This window comes from Euprymna scolopes, chromosome 21, assembly GCF_053919585.1.
Source record: "Euprymna scolopes isolate OS-2025 chromosome 21, ASM5391958v1, whole genome shotgun sequence".
Taxonomy (NCBI): domain Eukaryota; kingdom Metazoa; phylum Mollusca; class Cephalopoda; order Sepiida; family Sepiolidae; genus Euprymna; species Euprymna scolopes.
In genome coordinates this window covers 49,428,308-49,445,217 of record NC_136502.1, presented here as the reverse complement: position 1 = coordinate 49,445,217, position 16,910 = coordinate 49,428,308, and the positions used below count along the sequence as shown (strand labels likewise).

The 16,910-nt window shown below is 34.5% G+C and overlaps 1 protein-coding gene across 2 annotated transcripts in view; it reads right to left on the bottom strand.

Moving 5' to 3' along the window:
* LOC145242253 (uncharacterized) overlaps positions 1–16,293 on the bottom strand; it is a 135,216-nt gene extending 118,923 nt beyond the window's left edge. For both annotated transcript variants that reach the window (XM_080105263.1, XM_080105264.1), the window contains exons 1-3: positions 15,467–16,293; positions 3,929–4,090; positions 728–935 (exon numbers count right to left, since the gene is read on the bottom strand). In XM_080105263.1, coding sequence (XP_079961389.1) covers positions 728–935; positions 3,929–4,090; positions 15,467–15,803 — 707 coding nt within the window. In that variant the 5' untranslated portion in view covers positions 15,804–16,293. The remainder of the gene's footprint in view (positions 1–727; positions 936–3,928; positions 4,091–15,466) is intronic.
* Between the last annotated feature and the right edge of the window lie 617 nt (positions 16,294–16,910).

Below are 16,910 nucleotides of genomic sequence, written 5' to 3'. Positions count from 1 at the left end.
TAGTCCACAATACATTGTAGTTACATTGCACTGTAGAGAACCTATTTTTTTATATATAATAGTTTGAATTAAAGTTTAATATGCAAACGTCAAGTATCATGGTTCAATTGTGCTCTAAACAAATATTTTGAGATTTCAAAAAAGTCAATGAAAAGAATACGATTTGATTCGTTAAAACAATTTGCCGTTTTACAGCGGCTTTTAAGAAATGCAACGGAGAAAAGAAACCGCTGAGTTTTTATTTTATTACTTAACCTAAAAGGAATTTGAAAAAAAAAAATTAGAGACAAAAATTGTAAACGTGATTATACTAGGAATTATTTCTGACCATCAATATATCTCCACACGGGCAACGTCAGATGAATACAGCTAGTTCTACAATAAAATAAAATACAATGTAGTTAAATAATAATTAACTATTCTGCTCTTTTAACTAACAACTCCCGGGGTTAAATTCGACACACTGTTGTCAAAGCTCGCTTCTTCTTTGAGGGTGCTAGCTTGACTCTTTACCTCACCGTTTGACCTTGTGTCACATCTTTCTGTGATGAGAATGAAGTAAATACCAGCTGAATTATTTAGAATTATACCTATTTCCGTCACAAACATTGAATATAATAGTTTTACACGATAGTAGGAGTTTTGATATAGTGGCAAGCGGTATATTTGAGTGTTTTAAGTTGATATTAACTACAAGAAAAAATTCTAAGAAGCAACTTTAATTTACCAGTAAACATATTGCAATACGCAGGGTCCGTCGGTGGTTAATTTTTGTGGACTAAACATAAGCCGTTGGATTTGGATGTTCACGCCTGTCCTCTGTTGACTCTGTATGGCTACGACATTCAGGAGTTGGTCAGCGTTCATCTGCCAATTATGCACGGAGATATCATTGACCGCCACAAGTTCGTCTCCAATCTCAAAGCCTGACCACTCTATAAAAGAAAGAAAGAAAAAAATTATACATTGCAAAAAATATTGAGATCTATTGTAGACAATGCTGCTAATGATTCTCGTTGATGCAGGGAGTTTGAATGAGTCAATCTGCGAGCATAGCAGTCCAAAGTGGTTTATTGTGTCAGTCACATGTTCACTCTGTTTTCAGTGACGATTTTTTATGCTGCCCTATTTTCTAGTCACTGGACCTTCCTTTAGTAGTCCACACAGTGTTCAATAATCAAGGTCTTGTATACCGAAAAAAACTGAAAATGAAGGATGACAATTGGACATCATAGCAAAAACAATTGGAAATTCGAAATGCCGTTTTGAAAACCGATGTTTAATACAGCGATGTCCAGTAAACTCAAAATAAAATTCTAAAAAGAAATTCTAATCGGTCATTTAAAAACAATGAGAACGATTCGTCCTGTTTATTGAATTTGTTTTCACGGTGAGTGAACGTCATAGGGTTCGTAATCGATTGCCAGAAGAAAAAGAGGTCAGTGGTAAAAGTTTGCAGGCGTTTTATACAACACTAGCATTGATACCCGGCGTTGCTCGGGTCGACATGAAGTTCTATTTGAAACACACCTGCTATACTAAGAATAGTGATCACTTTCATAGTGCGCAACGTCGATTCCCACTATAGTTTCAAAAATAAAAGAACGGATAAAAATAGGAAAATGTAATCGCACCAAAAGAGAAGACGTACGTGCCACTGTCTCCATCAGATATTTCGGCAGAAGGGATACAAAGAGAAGAAGCTATTCTCCAGATATTAGTCACTCTTTGTCGTACGTTGGACCCCCCCAAAAACATAAATGACCCAAAACAACTTTTCTTTAAATCAAAATAGCAACGAGTGCCCGTGTGGCCGAAAAAAGAAAAAAAATGAGCCCACACTATTTTGCCCACACGGCCACGAGTGCTTATTACGTCATAACGTTGCTAAATAAGCTTTTAAAACGTGTGCGTTACTTGCGAAAAAATGAAATTCCTCTTTCACTGTTTTTTTTTTAAGTTTTATTTTTGTAAAGGCACTTTTCGCATGCTTTTTTTTTTTTTTCGCAAAGCCACTTTCTAATATGTATAAAACATAATTTGTCGCAATTTAAAAAGTTTCCGAAGGGAAATATTGTATTTGATCCAACAGGTAACGCTTTTTCTGGTTCATCATAGCTGGAGAAAAATTATTTTTAAGCAGAGGTATGATTCGGTGAGCAGTGTAAGAAAAAAACGGAATTCCTTCCATTGGGTTGTATTTTTTTTTCTCGTAAAGGCACTTTACTAGCTATTTATTCATAAAGGCACTTTCTAATATGTATTAAACGTAATTTGCCACAGTTTAAATAAATTTTGAAGCGAAATATTGTATTTGATCCAACAGGTGGCGCCCAGGGGAAATAACTCGAAACTGGTTTCTAAAATGTTCATATATATTTCTTCTTTTGAAAATAGGGTTCGTTTATCGTTTATGAATATCTCCAGTATCAAATAATACTTATACACTGTCAAATTTACTTTATGCACGAAAACCAAATAGGAGAGATATAACATATGAGCTATATTTGAAAACAAGTCTGCCCGTGTTGTTATTTCAGATTATTTGAAACCATAGCAGCAAGTTTTAGTCTCCTCTCCATCAAGACTAGAGGTTTGGAGAAAATATTAAGTATTTTCTAATCCATTTGCAAAACTAGGAAAAAGAAAATGACTTGAAACATTTTATGGCTGTAAAAAAGTACCAAAAAATAGGCTCTGGATGATGGATGATCCCCTTAATGTGCGATCTTAAGGGCAAATGTCACATAGCCTACTGCAAAAAAAAAAAAAAAAAAGTAGTAATTCTATATAGGGATATATCAAATTAAATATTGAAATGCTCATATATTTGGTTCTATGGGATAAAACTACACGACAATTTGCAGGCTTTTTAAAGACTATAATACTATTCTATGGTTAAAATTTTATGACAATTGGTAAAAAAAGAACCTATATTTTCAAACCAATAAAATATGCCAAAATTTGCCTACATTTTTATATATAGTGTCCTGGCAGGCTAGCGTCAGTTTTACTGCTTCGGTTGTCTCCTCTGTTACCTAGCGAGGCCATATATATTATATTATGTGATTAAATGAAGTAATCATATATATATATATATATATATATATATATATATATATATATATATATATATATATATATATATATATATATGTATTTACGCATAAAATTTACCTTATATATATATATATATATATAAGGTAAATTTTACGCGTAAATTTTTCAGTTTTTACTTCAACAGTGCTCAATACATAGGTAGAGCTAGATAGTACGTTATGAAAATATACGTGGCAATTAAGCTACACAGAATATTCCGTGTTTCATTCTCGTGAGGTATAAGTCTTACGAATTCTTGTGGAATATTTTCTGCGTAGCTTAATTGCCATATATAGTTTCATAACTTACTACTATATATGTATGTATGTGTGTGTCACCTATATAGAGGCATTACAGAGGTAAAGGAAAAAAATTCTCCTCATGAATCACATTAAAAGTAACAGTCTATACCATTGTTTAATGCTAGTATTCCCATAGTGTTCCTCATCTTTTCGGTTGACATTTATTCTCATCTCATTAATCCTTATATTCAATTGATTTTGATAAGTGGTGATCGTTATAGTAAAAAAAAAAAGAAAAACTCAGTCAACTAGAGCCTATACTTTACATAACACTAGTATAGTATAGTAGAACCCCGGGATAGGCATTAAAAACTAATAACAAAATACAGCACGGTATATAATACTATAATACACATGTATATAATCAAATAACATTATAAATAGCACGATAAGGCGGGGTAAATACTGTAACCAGAGGCCAGAAAAATATCGTATTTCTCATCGTAACTGAAAAAAAAAAACAAAAAAAAACGTATTCTAGGGTTACTGTATCCCGGGGTCATACTGTATTAATATACGATGCTTACCTGCAAATTCGGGTTCCATGCTGTTGATAAAGAAGCCAGGTGCTGAGATTTCGCAATAGCAGAGACGGAATCCAAGATTGGTGCCATCTTTGGTTGATTGTTGAATGTGTATCACCTTTTGGACATTGATGGTGTTAGAACTATCCGGGGAATTGTTAAGAACTGTAATAAAAAAAGTAATTAATGAGACCGTATTTTGAAATCATGTATAAACTGAAGTCAAACACAATGTTGCACACACACAGACCCCCCCACACACACATCTGCATTGTTGATTTGTGTCTTGCAAAACGATTATTAGTTGTTATTCTTACCATAATGTTTGGTTGTTTGATTTACTGAAGCGTGTATATGTTTGACCAATATAGTAGGGGGGGGGGCGACTAAAAGATTTAAATTCTGAAGGCCATCTTTGTTAATGGCATATTTTAAAAATTCTATAGTTTTCTCAAATTTTACTTTCTTTGACCCATTTGATGTATTTAACCGTTCATTTAATCATATATCATATCAAAGGACGCAACTTCGTTGAAACGTTGATTAATTTGCGTTTTTTTTCTTCTTCTGATGTTTGAATAATTTACTTCATCATAGCTCTACATATATATTATGCACTTTTTAAAATATTATTTTTTAGTTCAATACGTTTTAACTTATTGAGTTATTTTACGTTTGTTTCGTGGTGTAGTATTTTGATGTTGTTAACTAGAATTTCTATGAAATTTGAGGTGGAGCAATGATGTTTTTTATGTAAAAGTTGAAAGATGGCACTACATTCAACAATATGGCATATGAGGCGGCGTGAGATTGTTGTGCTATTATGTCCTACGTAGTTATTAGTTGTATTGTTGTTGTAGGAGTTACATTCTCCCAAGAGGCATTTGAACTGATAGATGACGTTGTGGTCTGAGCAGAAGAGAGGGATTGTTTTTGATAACTAGGTTTTCTGTTTTAAATTTTGTATAGTAAATGATGAATCTGATGTTATTTTTGTCTACAGAGGAGATTATCTATAGACGATGTTTTTTTATTTCTAACTTAAAGCACGGGTGCACTTGATTGCGATAGAATAGGTTGACTGTATTGAAGTTATGGTGTTAGTTGTGTTACTGTTAGTGGGAGTGTTGTTTAACTTTTGCGGCATGGGGTTTATGTGTTGATCAACAATATAATTTGGGAAACCGTTGTTGATAAGGACTTGTTTAATGTTTTGTTTAATTCGTTGAGTAGTATTTTTTTGTAAAAAGAGATCAGTTTTGCTCGGTTGAGGAGGTTTTTGATGATGGCTATTTTGTATCGGTAGGAGCATTCACTCTTGAAATTGTCACAAAGTTTAACAAGGTTTTTTTTTTATATAGATCCAAATAATATTGTGTTAACTATTTTAGTGTGAACAGGTATGGTATAATGAATTATGGGGTTTATCTATTTATTTTTACTTTCATCATATTTTGCTTTGGTTTTGATATCCCCAAATTCAACGCAAATTTTCAACACTTCCTTTTCATAACCTATTATACTTTCATAAATCAGAGTCCATTTTCTGTAGGCTGTTTTTGAACCCAGTCAACGAGGGGTACATTCGCTAGTATTACAAACAAACGTTTGAGCCCTTTACGAGTGGCGGACGGATGTTTATTTAAATAGACATTCGGACAGATTAATTACGGCCACCGCTTCCATAGTCAGGGGGTAGAACTGCCAACTGTCATCACGATGGTTCTAGGTTCGATCCTCGGCTTGGGATAGGTGTTAGTCTAGCGGCACTGATGAGTTGTGAAACAACGAAACAGGACTGTATGTCGATGACTAAAATATATTATATATATATATATATATATATATATATATATATATATTGAGTAAAACGCTTCATAATTTTGAATTAAAAATCAGTTTTATATAAATATATATATATAAAATATATAAAAATAATTATTTTCTTTTTTTTAATCTTATTAATAATTTTCTATTTTACTCTATTTTAATTTATTTATTTATCAACATAAAATTAATGATTTAGTTTTTATTTTATTTTATTTTAATTTTATTTTTATTTTTTAATATCGCCAGGAATAACTGTTAGTTTTATTTTGGTGTCTTTAACTGTCCTCCCTCTATTTTTGCCGATGAGGAAACTTTGTTATTAAAGAATGAAATGTTTGTCAAATAATTGTCAATATTTATTGTCAATTTAAATAAAATGAACGTCGCATCTGAAACGATCGTATACTCTAGTGGATTTTGTTTGTTTTCCTTTTATGAAACTGATTTTTAATTCAAAATTATGGATCGTTTCTAGCAACATTTGACAGAACCTCCTGATATTAACTCCCTGTGACGAGGAAGACCTGAAAATTTTCATAGCAAACTTTGCGTTCGTATAAGCTGTATCGCTTTAAAAGATCTCTAATTACTGGTAACTAGCTGACCGAAACATGCTCATGAGTGTATAGCAACACATTATTGCTTATGTAAAATCAAATAAAGATTTGGGGGCGTGTGCAGACACACTAAGTGGGATAAACTTGAATAACTGGTATATATGGATAAGAGACACTTCGATAGTTCGGTCTCGTCAAGATAATCCCTTCAGGCGGTCGGCCAATTAGTTGGTGGGTAATATACTCCTACTTAGAAAAAAAAATCCTTTTTGTTTGTTTGTTTTTTTTATTCCCTCGGAATAGCGAATGAGGATAAATAAACCGCTGCCACCACGTCAGCAAATAATAGTATATCACACGAAACTGTTTGAAGAGACGAAGAGACTTAATTCTCGACCGTACAGGACGATACTCAAAACCAAAACTGAAAAAAGAAACACAAATGGAAGAGACAGACGGCAACTCAAAATATGTTGAGTTATCTCCCTTGACCGATATGTGATCATAATTCAATACTGGCGTAGGGATTCAATAAGATTAAGAAAGCAAGAAACGGAGAAAATGGGAGAAAAAAAGGGTATGATAAAAACCCAAGGAGAAAGACGATAAAATTCAGAACAAGAAAAATCCAAAATGGGTGTGTTGAAAATCCATATATATATATATATATATATATATATATATATATATATATATATATATATATATATATATATATATATATATATAAAGCTGAATGTGTGTGTGTGTGTGTGTGTGTGTGTGTGTGCGTGTCTGGTCACGAATAGGCTCCTATATAGTTGACTATTTTAAAAAATGAAATAGGTATGTTTGATCTGGCAGAACGGTGGTTCATTAAAATTGTGGGGTCTGCGTTCGCCCCTGGTCTACAAAGTATGGAAATAAAAAAATAAAAAATTAAAAAGAAAAACGTTTACAAATGTTTTTGATATAGATGTACATAAGAATACTTTGATAATATGTTTTAACTTAAATAGCGATGGTATAATAAAATTGTGGGGTCTGCGTTCACGCCTGGTCTCCATAGAATGGAAATAGGCACACACTTTAATAAAGACTTTTTATATCTATCTGCGTAAGTATACTTTAATAATTATGTTTCAGTTTGAAGAAATATGGTATAATAAAATTATGGGGGTGTTCGTTTGCGCCTGACCTCCATAGAATGGAAATATGTCACAAAGTTTAACAAGGTTTTTTATGTGATAAGTGTTTCAGTGTGAACAGGTATGGTATAATAAATTATGGGGTTTATCTATTTTATTTTTACTTTCATCATATTTTGCTTTGGTTTTGATACCCCCAAATTCGAAGCTATCTCTTTACAACCCTTCCTTTTCATAACCTATCACACTTTAATAAATCAGAGTCCATTTTCTGTATGCTGTTTTTGAACCCAGTCAACGACGGGTAATTTTGCTAGTATATATATATATATATATATAATATTCAAAAGAAAATTAGCGCTGTAATAACAAATTAAAATATATTTAAGCGTATTTTACGGCCGGCTAAGGCATCCCCGCTAGTCTTAAACAAAAGTATTTTCCCCGTGGATTTCGGGGTTATTATTTTCATCATATATTAATTCGCCATCTTATAAATTCACAAGAACTAGATAAAAAGCTACCTTTTTGGCGGTTGGTATTTTTAAACCGCACAATGCATACTACGTTTAGTCTTATATGGTTTTATTATGGATATGTGTGTAAGCGTATACATATGGGTGTTAGTGTATGTGTGTATGTATGTGCGTGTGTGTGCATGTGCTTATACTTGCTTGTGTGTGCTTATCTGAAGTGTTTCACCATGAAAGCACGCGGAAGCATTCATTAGCGCACACTCATGCATTGTCGAACTTTTTTCCGCGTTTACATTCCTCGCCGTCAAGTGGTCTACCTCACATTCGATAAAAAAAAAGCAGCCTATAAGTGAGCGTTTCTAAAACTGTTCGCTGTTTTTTTTTCTTTTTTTTTTTTGCTAATAGGATAAATGCTCTCTAATGAAGAAACGAAGCAAAAGCTAAAATGGCAGTAAAAATACCATCCACCTCTCTTCTATAATTCTTAAGTTGTTTTCGTCAGAAACATTGTGAAACCACAACCCCCAAAAAATCTATTCTTGAAATGATCCAAACTTTTTTCTATTTTTCGTCATGTATTATTGAGTCACCGTTCAGCAAGGCAAGTGTTGCCAATTTAGCGGTTTTCTCGCTAGACCTGGAATTTTTTTTTTGGGGGGGGGGGGAATCTAGCTAGCATAATTTGGAACTTGTGGCTAGCGTTTTTTTTTTTTTTTTTTTTTGTTACCTACAAAATGTGGCAATTTCAGAATTCAATTTATAACGTACTTTCCGTTTTCATTTCTTGTCTAATCATCACACGATACCATTTCTTACGCTATCCTTCATACATGACGCTTGCAGAACAGTAATAGTTGTATATTTCAATATTTTAAATTATCCTCAAGATAACCCAAATCTATAAAACCTAATTTTACAAACCTATTGTCTAAAACTCACTATGTCTGTGTGTCTGCCTATCTTCATTTTTTCCAAGTGCATCTCCACCGAGACGCCAGGTTACAGAGCGGCGCGAGGCAAGTCAAATGATTGCATTTTTTGTAGGCTGTTTTTTTATATTTTTTTTTAGCCGGTAAAAATAGCTGCTAAGGGGTCAAAGTAGAAACAATTGGAACTTGGCAGGCGTAGGTCTACTGAACATATTATTTGCACGCATGGGAAAATATACACATTTATACGTTAAAATCGGTTAATTTTTCAACTATTTTTTATCCATCTGACGATAGCTCAACCAAGGCTGGAGAGTTATACGTTTTGTTTTCGATTCTAACGGATGCCACCTAAGTTATATATATATATATATATATTGTTTTTACATTTTATACTTCTTATATATATATATATATATATATATATATATTAACGGAGACACTTAAGTTTTATTTATATATATATATATATATATATATATATATATATATATGTATATATATATGTATATATATTCATATGGTTTTTACATCTTATAATTATTTTTTCTTATATAGTTTTGGATTTACTTTGATTTATTTAAAAGCGCGAGAATGGCGAACAGTTGCTTTATTTAATTGTATGAAAGTTTTATTTTGATCACCACATTGTTGCATCCTACTTTTGACTATATATATATATATATATATATATATATATATATATATATATGAGCAAACAGTTAATAAAATATGTTAAAAATACTTTGAAATGAGTTAAAAACATATTTAATCTGAAAAGGAAACACTAGATTAATTATATATGTATATATATATATATATATATATATATATATATATATATATATATATATATATATTAACTGTTGTAACTGAGCGGATTCGTCGCATCATTGATAATTCAAGAGAGGGTAGGACCATTACACTTGACATTTTGAAAGCGTTCGACAAAGTCTACTATTCTGATCTTCTACATAAACGTCGAGGTTATGGTATTGGCGGTAAAGTTCTTGTCATGGTTAGGTATTTTCTTTCTCATCAGAATAGCAGGTAACTCGTGATGGAGTATCTTTATTTTCTTTTCCTGTCATTGCCGGTGTTCTACTGGGCTCTTTTCTCTACATATATTCCGGATAATATTATTCAGAAAATTGACATTTATACTGATGACACCACTCTCTGTACCAGTATTGCTTGTTGCCCTTGGATATGTTTAAATATGCGCTTTATCTAGAAGTTGAACTGGATTCAGTTATGGATTTTTGTACAAAATGGGGTGTTTCGTTCATATATACTTTTGAAATCACTACTGTTAGTTTGGAGGAATATAATATATAATCGGTAGAGAACCAATTCTATAACAATAAATATGAAATCTACATGATTTAAAATATCATATTTAAGCATATTTTACGACCGGGCAAAACCTGACTGCCTGCTAGAATTTTAATAAACTTTACGTTTTTGAATTATTAAGATACAAAACTGTTCATGAATTACATCCCTTGTCTGTTGTTTTAACATCAAAACTAAATACAAATCATATTAAAGTGACAAATAATTTAAATAACGTTAAAATAAAACACAATATGTAAAAAAACACGAAATATTGTGTCTTTATGACATTTTCAAGTTAATATCGAATAGTTTTTTTTTAAATATTATTTAAAATTCCGATCCGTCAGGTTTGAAAATCTCAGTTGGTAACACTGATGAAAGTCGACAGGCCACTCGAGGATAAAGGTTAATATGCGTGTTAAGGGTGCAGTGAAATAAGAATGTGATAATTGGCACGAATGATTGAGACTGGCCAAATATTCGATTATTTAAGAAGAAAATAATTTAAGTAGACGACTAAACAAGAATTGGACTTGAAAATAACCACATTATAGTCAGATGGGACAGCCCCGTGTTTCACAGACGGATAGATCCTGGAAAGAAATTTTGTTTATGGAAGTTACATTTCGTTTGAGATAAACAGAAGGGAGAAAGGAAAATTATTTACACCTGTTTTAGCTGGACGAGTTAGTAGCAGCTAACACCCGCTACATCAAAAGCAGAAGCTACTTCTCACGATTCGAGATTTGAAATCCATTTCCTCCTGGCTCGTCCAATCACAAGCCAGCTCTCAATCACGTGACAGAGTATATAAAAGGCGAAATCTGAAACCATTAACCCTCTTTCAACCTGACCCTGTCTGGGAGCAGACTTCGCCTGGGGCGTTGGCCCCAGGCAGAACGTGAATGCTACAAGCTAACATGGCGACCTCTCAAACTCACATTTATTTCCACGTGCGGTAACTTAACGAACATTCTTTAATCTGCGAAAGAACACACACACACACACACACACACACACACACACACACACACACACCTACTCTTTCTTACCACGAGACACTAACCCTTTGCCCTGTCTCTACTATCGGAAGCACGCCCCTACATACGTAAACAAACTGAAGTCTTTGCCCTTTCTTTCTCTTTTAAGCGGCTCTTTCGTACCGACGGCTACTAGCTATAAACACGTGTAAATGGAACTGAACTGTTCTCCCCTCAACAAGCCGGCAATATATTAATTCTATCTTTACACAAGAACACTTCAACCTACTTACCTGTTTCTCTCTTGTACACTCTACTAATGAAGATAACAAATAAAGTTTGTTTATTAATATAGAATGAAACCCCATTTCGTTGTCTCATTTCTATAAGTTCTTGCTGTAAATGCTGCTTTACAGGAGTGAATCATAATGTGGAGCTCAGACTGTATCGCATATGACACACATATAACCACATGATTGGTTGTATAGTTCTCTCCCACTACAAGAAAGTGCGATTGAGAAGTCAGCGCCTCCGGGGAGGGGGACTCTGACCTGCCAAATGTGCCTGAGCAGCCCCAACCGCATTCCCCGGTGAGGGTGCTCCAGGTGATTAGCAATAAACTAACTCCCTGCCAAAGAGAGAAAGCAAGGCATGGGTAGGTGAACCTCCTAGAACTGCACAGAACATGTCACGGCAAAATCAACAGGGACCAGGCCATTACAGAAATGGTCTAATCTTTGATGATTTTGGGGGCCGAGATTTACAGCCATCAAGAATGGCTTAGATCTTTCTTTTAACTAAAAAGGATCTCATTATATCAAATATTTGTCCAGAAATACTATTTTGAATGCTGCAAGATTAGTTTCCTCGCTGCTCCGGTTGCTTGGAGACATGGATAGAAAGACTAGTTAAGAATCTGTTCTTGACAACCAGCCCACCAAGTTCGGGGTTCGGAACTAGCCTAGTATCTATCCTAGTAACTGTCGGACTGAGGTATTACTTGGCCTAATACATGTCGCTGCCTGGGTATTACTTAAGAGCCCCATCCTCACAAGCCTTGGGGCAAGTTTATTGCTTGTTGTCTGAGGCGCCCCCACCGGGGAATGCCGACGCGGACACACAGGCAATTTTTGCTAGGACAGAGTGCCCCTCCTTTTGGGGCGCTGGCTTGACTTCCGCGACCTCTGATCTTGTGTCACATCTTGCTGTGGTAGGTAGCAAGTAAGAATTATGAATTATTTCTCCCCTGAGAAGATCTTCATGCTGAACTTTGTCAATGGGTTTGGATATATCCAGCTTTCAAGTTTCACCTACCTTCTCCAGTGTATGGTAAATAGTGTCAAAAAGGTTATCATCAAGTTTAATGTACGGCATAATCATGTTGACACACCGGTCCTCGTCAGATCACCGAAGTTGAGCCTGGCTAGTACTAGATGGGTGACCACTTAGGAATTCTAGGCACTGTATGTGCTCTTCGCTTATCCTGGCATTGTTTCCAGTCGTCATGGACCTCCACTTTTCACTGGTATTTAACAACGCTGACTCAGGTGAGGTGTGGTTAGAGATTGCGCAACTCTTGTCACAAAAAGTCCATGCGCAGGTACCCTTACAGTAGGTATCCATAGTCTGTCAAAATGCTACGAAATGGTGTCCGAGATGATCATCACGATAAGCATAGTAAAAAAAATGAATCCGTTGGCCAAAAAGAAGTTTAGCATTAACGAGCCATTGCACTTTCACTAGATTCATTGATAATTCAAAGACTTTAATGAAAAGCGGGAGGAGAGTTATGAGGCAATACTTTTTTAGGTTCAGTTATTTCACCTAAATTCTTGACAACATGTACCACAATTGGTCAGATTTAATGGTACTCCTGCAGTATTTTACCCACCGATTTCACGATCTTAGCCGAGCGTTGACGCCGACGAAAGCCGAGAATTCGGAGCTACGGTGCAAGAACGCTAAAAGTATGTGAATAGCAACAACATTACAAGGAAAAGATATTGCACACACACAACAAAATGGATAAAATTAATACACAAAAATTTGGATAAAATAAATCACAAACACTTACCGTAAGTTTTTTTAAAGTAAAATAAATTTATTTTGTTGAATATATATTTTTTTTTTTGGTTCATTTTGTTTTCCGATAGCTTTTTTTTTTGGTGGGGGGTAAGCAACAGTAATAAACACTTCAATGTTTTTTTTTTTGTTTTTAACAAAACGTTATTAAACAGTAACAACAATGTTTTTTTGTTTTTTTTTTTCAGTAATGTTTGTGGGGGGGGGACAACAATTACTGTTTATCTTTAGTTCCGACTGGAAGATTTTCTACTGACTGTAGAGGCAAAGTAGGGAGCAAAGGGTTTTCAGAGGATGTGGAAAGAAGAAGCTCCTTCCCAAACCGGGTAGCCTTCCGCGATTTGATTTATTATGGAGACAAAAGGGTTGTGTCCAAATTTTTGTCTCCACATAAATTCGCATAAATATGTTTCCAACAACTCCCGGTTTTTTTTATCGCTAAATTAAATAGCTGAAATGAAAGGCTGTGTATTTTTACTTTGAACAATAAAATAACTGAAATGAAACGCTATGTGTGTAATTTCAATGAAAATTATCCGTCTGCTGCGCGTTCGTTTGAAGCGCCCTGATTGGCTGATAGAGTATCGTACCGCTCGCCATGTTCCGGCGTTTTCCGACGGATGTCGATCAACACTCGGCTAAGATCGTGAAATCGGTGGGTAAAATACTGCAGGAGTACCGATTTAATAACATTATATGTGGATTTGAATTTTCGTAAGGGGACATAACACATTTGTAAAACATTTCTGCTCTGAGTATTAATTTTACTTGACCTGGGACGGGTATTCTATTTTTGTCTATCTATATAATTATGAAACTCTGCGGACCATGCTTATTTGCTTGCTTGCTTACATCACGATCGGGCGATTCCATCTTTTAAAAAAGGGATGAAAGGTGAAACACACACACACTCTCTCTCTCTCTTCGCCGGTGGGGTGATTCAATTTTATAAAAAAGAGATAATAATATATATATATATATATATATATATATATCTGTGTGTGTGTGTGTGTGTGTATTTTAAAAAATATATTATATATTAAACTAGCAGTTCAGCCTGACTTTTACTCAGGCCCTATGTATTGTTCGTAACTTTATGTGCATATGTATAAATATATTAAAAATTTGACTCATGTCCAGGTAACCTACATCTAAAATTTCAAGTGTTTAGACCCAAAATTGGCGGATGAATTTGGTAGAGTCTTCAAAGGTCAAATCTTTCAACTTTGACCTCTTGGCATCCTAATTATCGCCCAAGACCGATTAAAAAGATTGCTGCACGTCTGAATACCATTTGCGTAAAATTTCAAATGTTTAAACCCAAAATTGGCCGAATAGTTTGCTAGAGACCGCAAAGTTCAAATCTTTTAAACTCTAACCCTTTGGCAGCCAAATTTTCGGTAAAAAAAAAACGATTAAAAGCTTGCCCTATGTCTGAATAGACTTTATGTAAAATTTCAAATGTTTAGACTAAAAATTGGCTGAGATGTCATTTTTTTTTTTAACTTTGACCCCAATTTCGACCCCTTAACATTTGTTGTTTTAGGCTCAAATTGTCGGAGGAGTTTGATAGAGTATTAAAAAGTCAAATCGTTGAACTTTGATATCTTGACAGCAAAATTTCTGGCCGAAAATTGATTAAAAAGATATTCCCCAAATCTCAATACTCCTTATGTCAAACCTTGAGTCTGTAGACTGAAAATTGACAGAGTTATTTGGTAGGGAAATGTACGCACACAGACAGACAGACAGACAGACAGACAAAGAGACTTTACTTTTATAGATATATAGATTATATTTTAGGCGTAGCTCAGTAATGAAAGTTGAGAGTTGCATGTTTTGGTTTCGACTCTAGCTGATGGCAGCCAAGTCATATATATCTTTTTAGTTTTGATCTTACTACTACATATTAGGTTCAATATAATAATCGGTAGAAAATTGTCTCTATAATAAAAAAACTTAATCTGCATGAATTAAAATATCATAAATCGTATTTTATAACCGGGCAACACCAGGCGGCCTGCTAGCTAAATATAGAATTAAAACAGATAATATTGATCATTTGTTTCTTTAAACTATATTAAACCCCATAAAGATTGCCACGGACCTCAAAATGAACACAGATTAATGCATTAAACTCACTTGGTTAGTATTAACTGGAAAGAAAAAGAGCAAAAAAAAAAAAAAAAGAAAAAAGAAAAAAAAGTAAACAAATAACTTACCTGAACTATCATCCGATGGCAGACTGGAAAAACTCCGATGCATCATCTTCGGCGAATGCCCATTCTCTTCCGGTGACAATTCGCCATGAAGCATTTCCTGGTAAGACTTCCGGCACGAAGCCGGAATCAACTCATGCACAACCGGGTAAATGGCTGCACGTTTCTCCGACGTGTCCAAGATGGTCGCCATCGTGTCAACCAGTTCCGCTACATCATGCGATCGTTCGAAGCAGCGCAACGTATGAGTGAGGCGCTCCCTCTCTTGGAGTTTCAGATATTTGTAGCAGACACACTGAAATCGGTTCACCAAAGCGTTTGGCGACTGGTTGAAGGCCATTGATCAGCCAATCTGTGTTGAATATTTTTTGAGCAGAAAGAGATTTTTTTTTTTTAAAGGAATGGACGAATATGATTTGACGAGATGAAACGAGTTATGAACGTAGAAAACTGATGCTTCATTTTAAGACGCGTTCGTTGTTTGGCTGGTTTTTATCACGTGACATAGGATAGGTTTTGAGTTGGACACTGCACTGAAACTAATCTAAACCGAGGAAATGGATTCGCCCGAGTTTAGTAAATTTCTTTATATAAAAAAAATGGAATACGTATGACTCTTTATCTGTCTGCTCGCTTTTTCTGTTTTCTAAATGCATGTTAAAAAAAAGTAAAAATTCCAAATGGTTATAATCTAAGAATTGTTTATACAAGATTTACTCCCAAACTAATTAACTGATCATTATAAATTTTGGAACACGTGGAAAATAAATAGGGACTAACGTATACATCCCTCGTTATAACTTTGATCGATTTGCAATCTAAAAAAAAAGCCGCTTTCTGACTTTATAACTACTGATATAAGGGAGATAACTTTCTTTTTTAAAGTTCACACGTGCACAAATTTATTTAAAAAATAATGGATTTCTTAGACATCTATTTTTTATAAACTTGATTTAACAATTCATTTTTGCCGATGTTTACATCGCTCCATTGAGCGATCGAATTACCGAGCAAGAAGTCATAGAGTACACTAACCAGCAGGTATTATCGTCAATAATCTAATAAAGATTAGTTCGGATGTATCCTAAGATTGGCCCCAGAAGGATTTGTCAACCAAGTGTTCCAATGAAACCCCGGTGGAAAAAAGGAAGACCAAAAATAATCTGGAAGCAGAGGGGGGGGTGGAAACGGCGATAAACTGAAGGAGCACTATGCACCTGGTTTCAGATCGAAAACGAGGGCATACTTTGACTGCCTCACACGTCACTGGACGCGGCAGTTCTTAAGTCTAAGTCCCTATTTACTATGCCTCCCCACGGGACAGAGTTAGACACCAGAGTCGTTTTTTTAACGTGGAGAAAAGGTACAAAAATAAAAATTGTCTCAGTCGTGAAGGATTTCTCCTCCACCGAAAAAGAACAAGAAATAGAAGTGCAGCATATGAAGA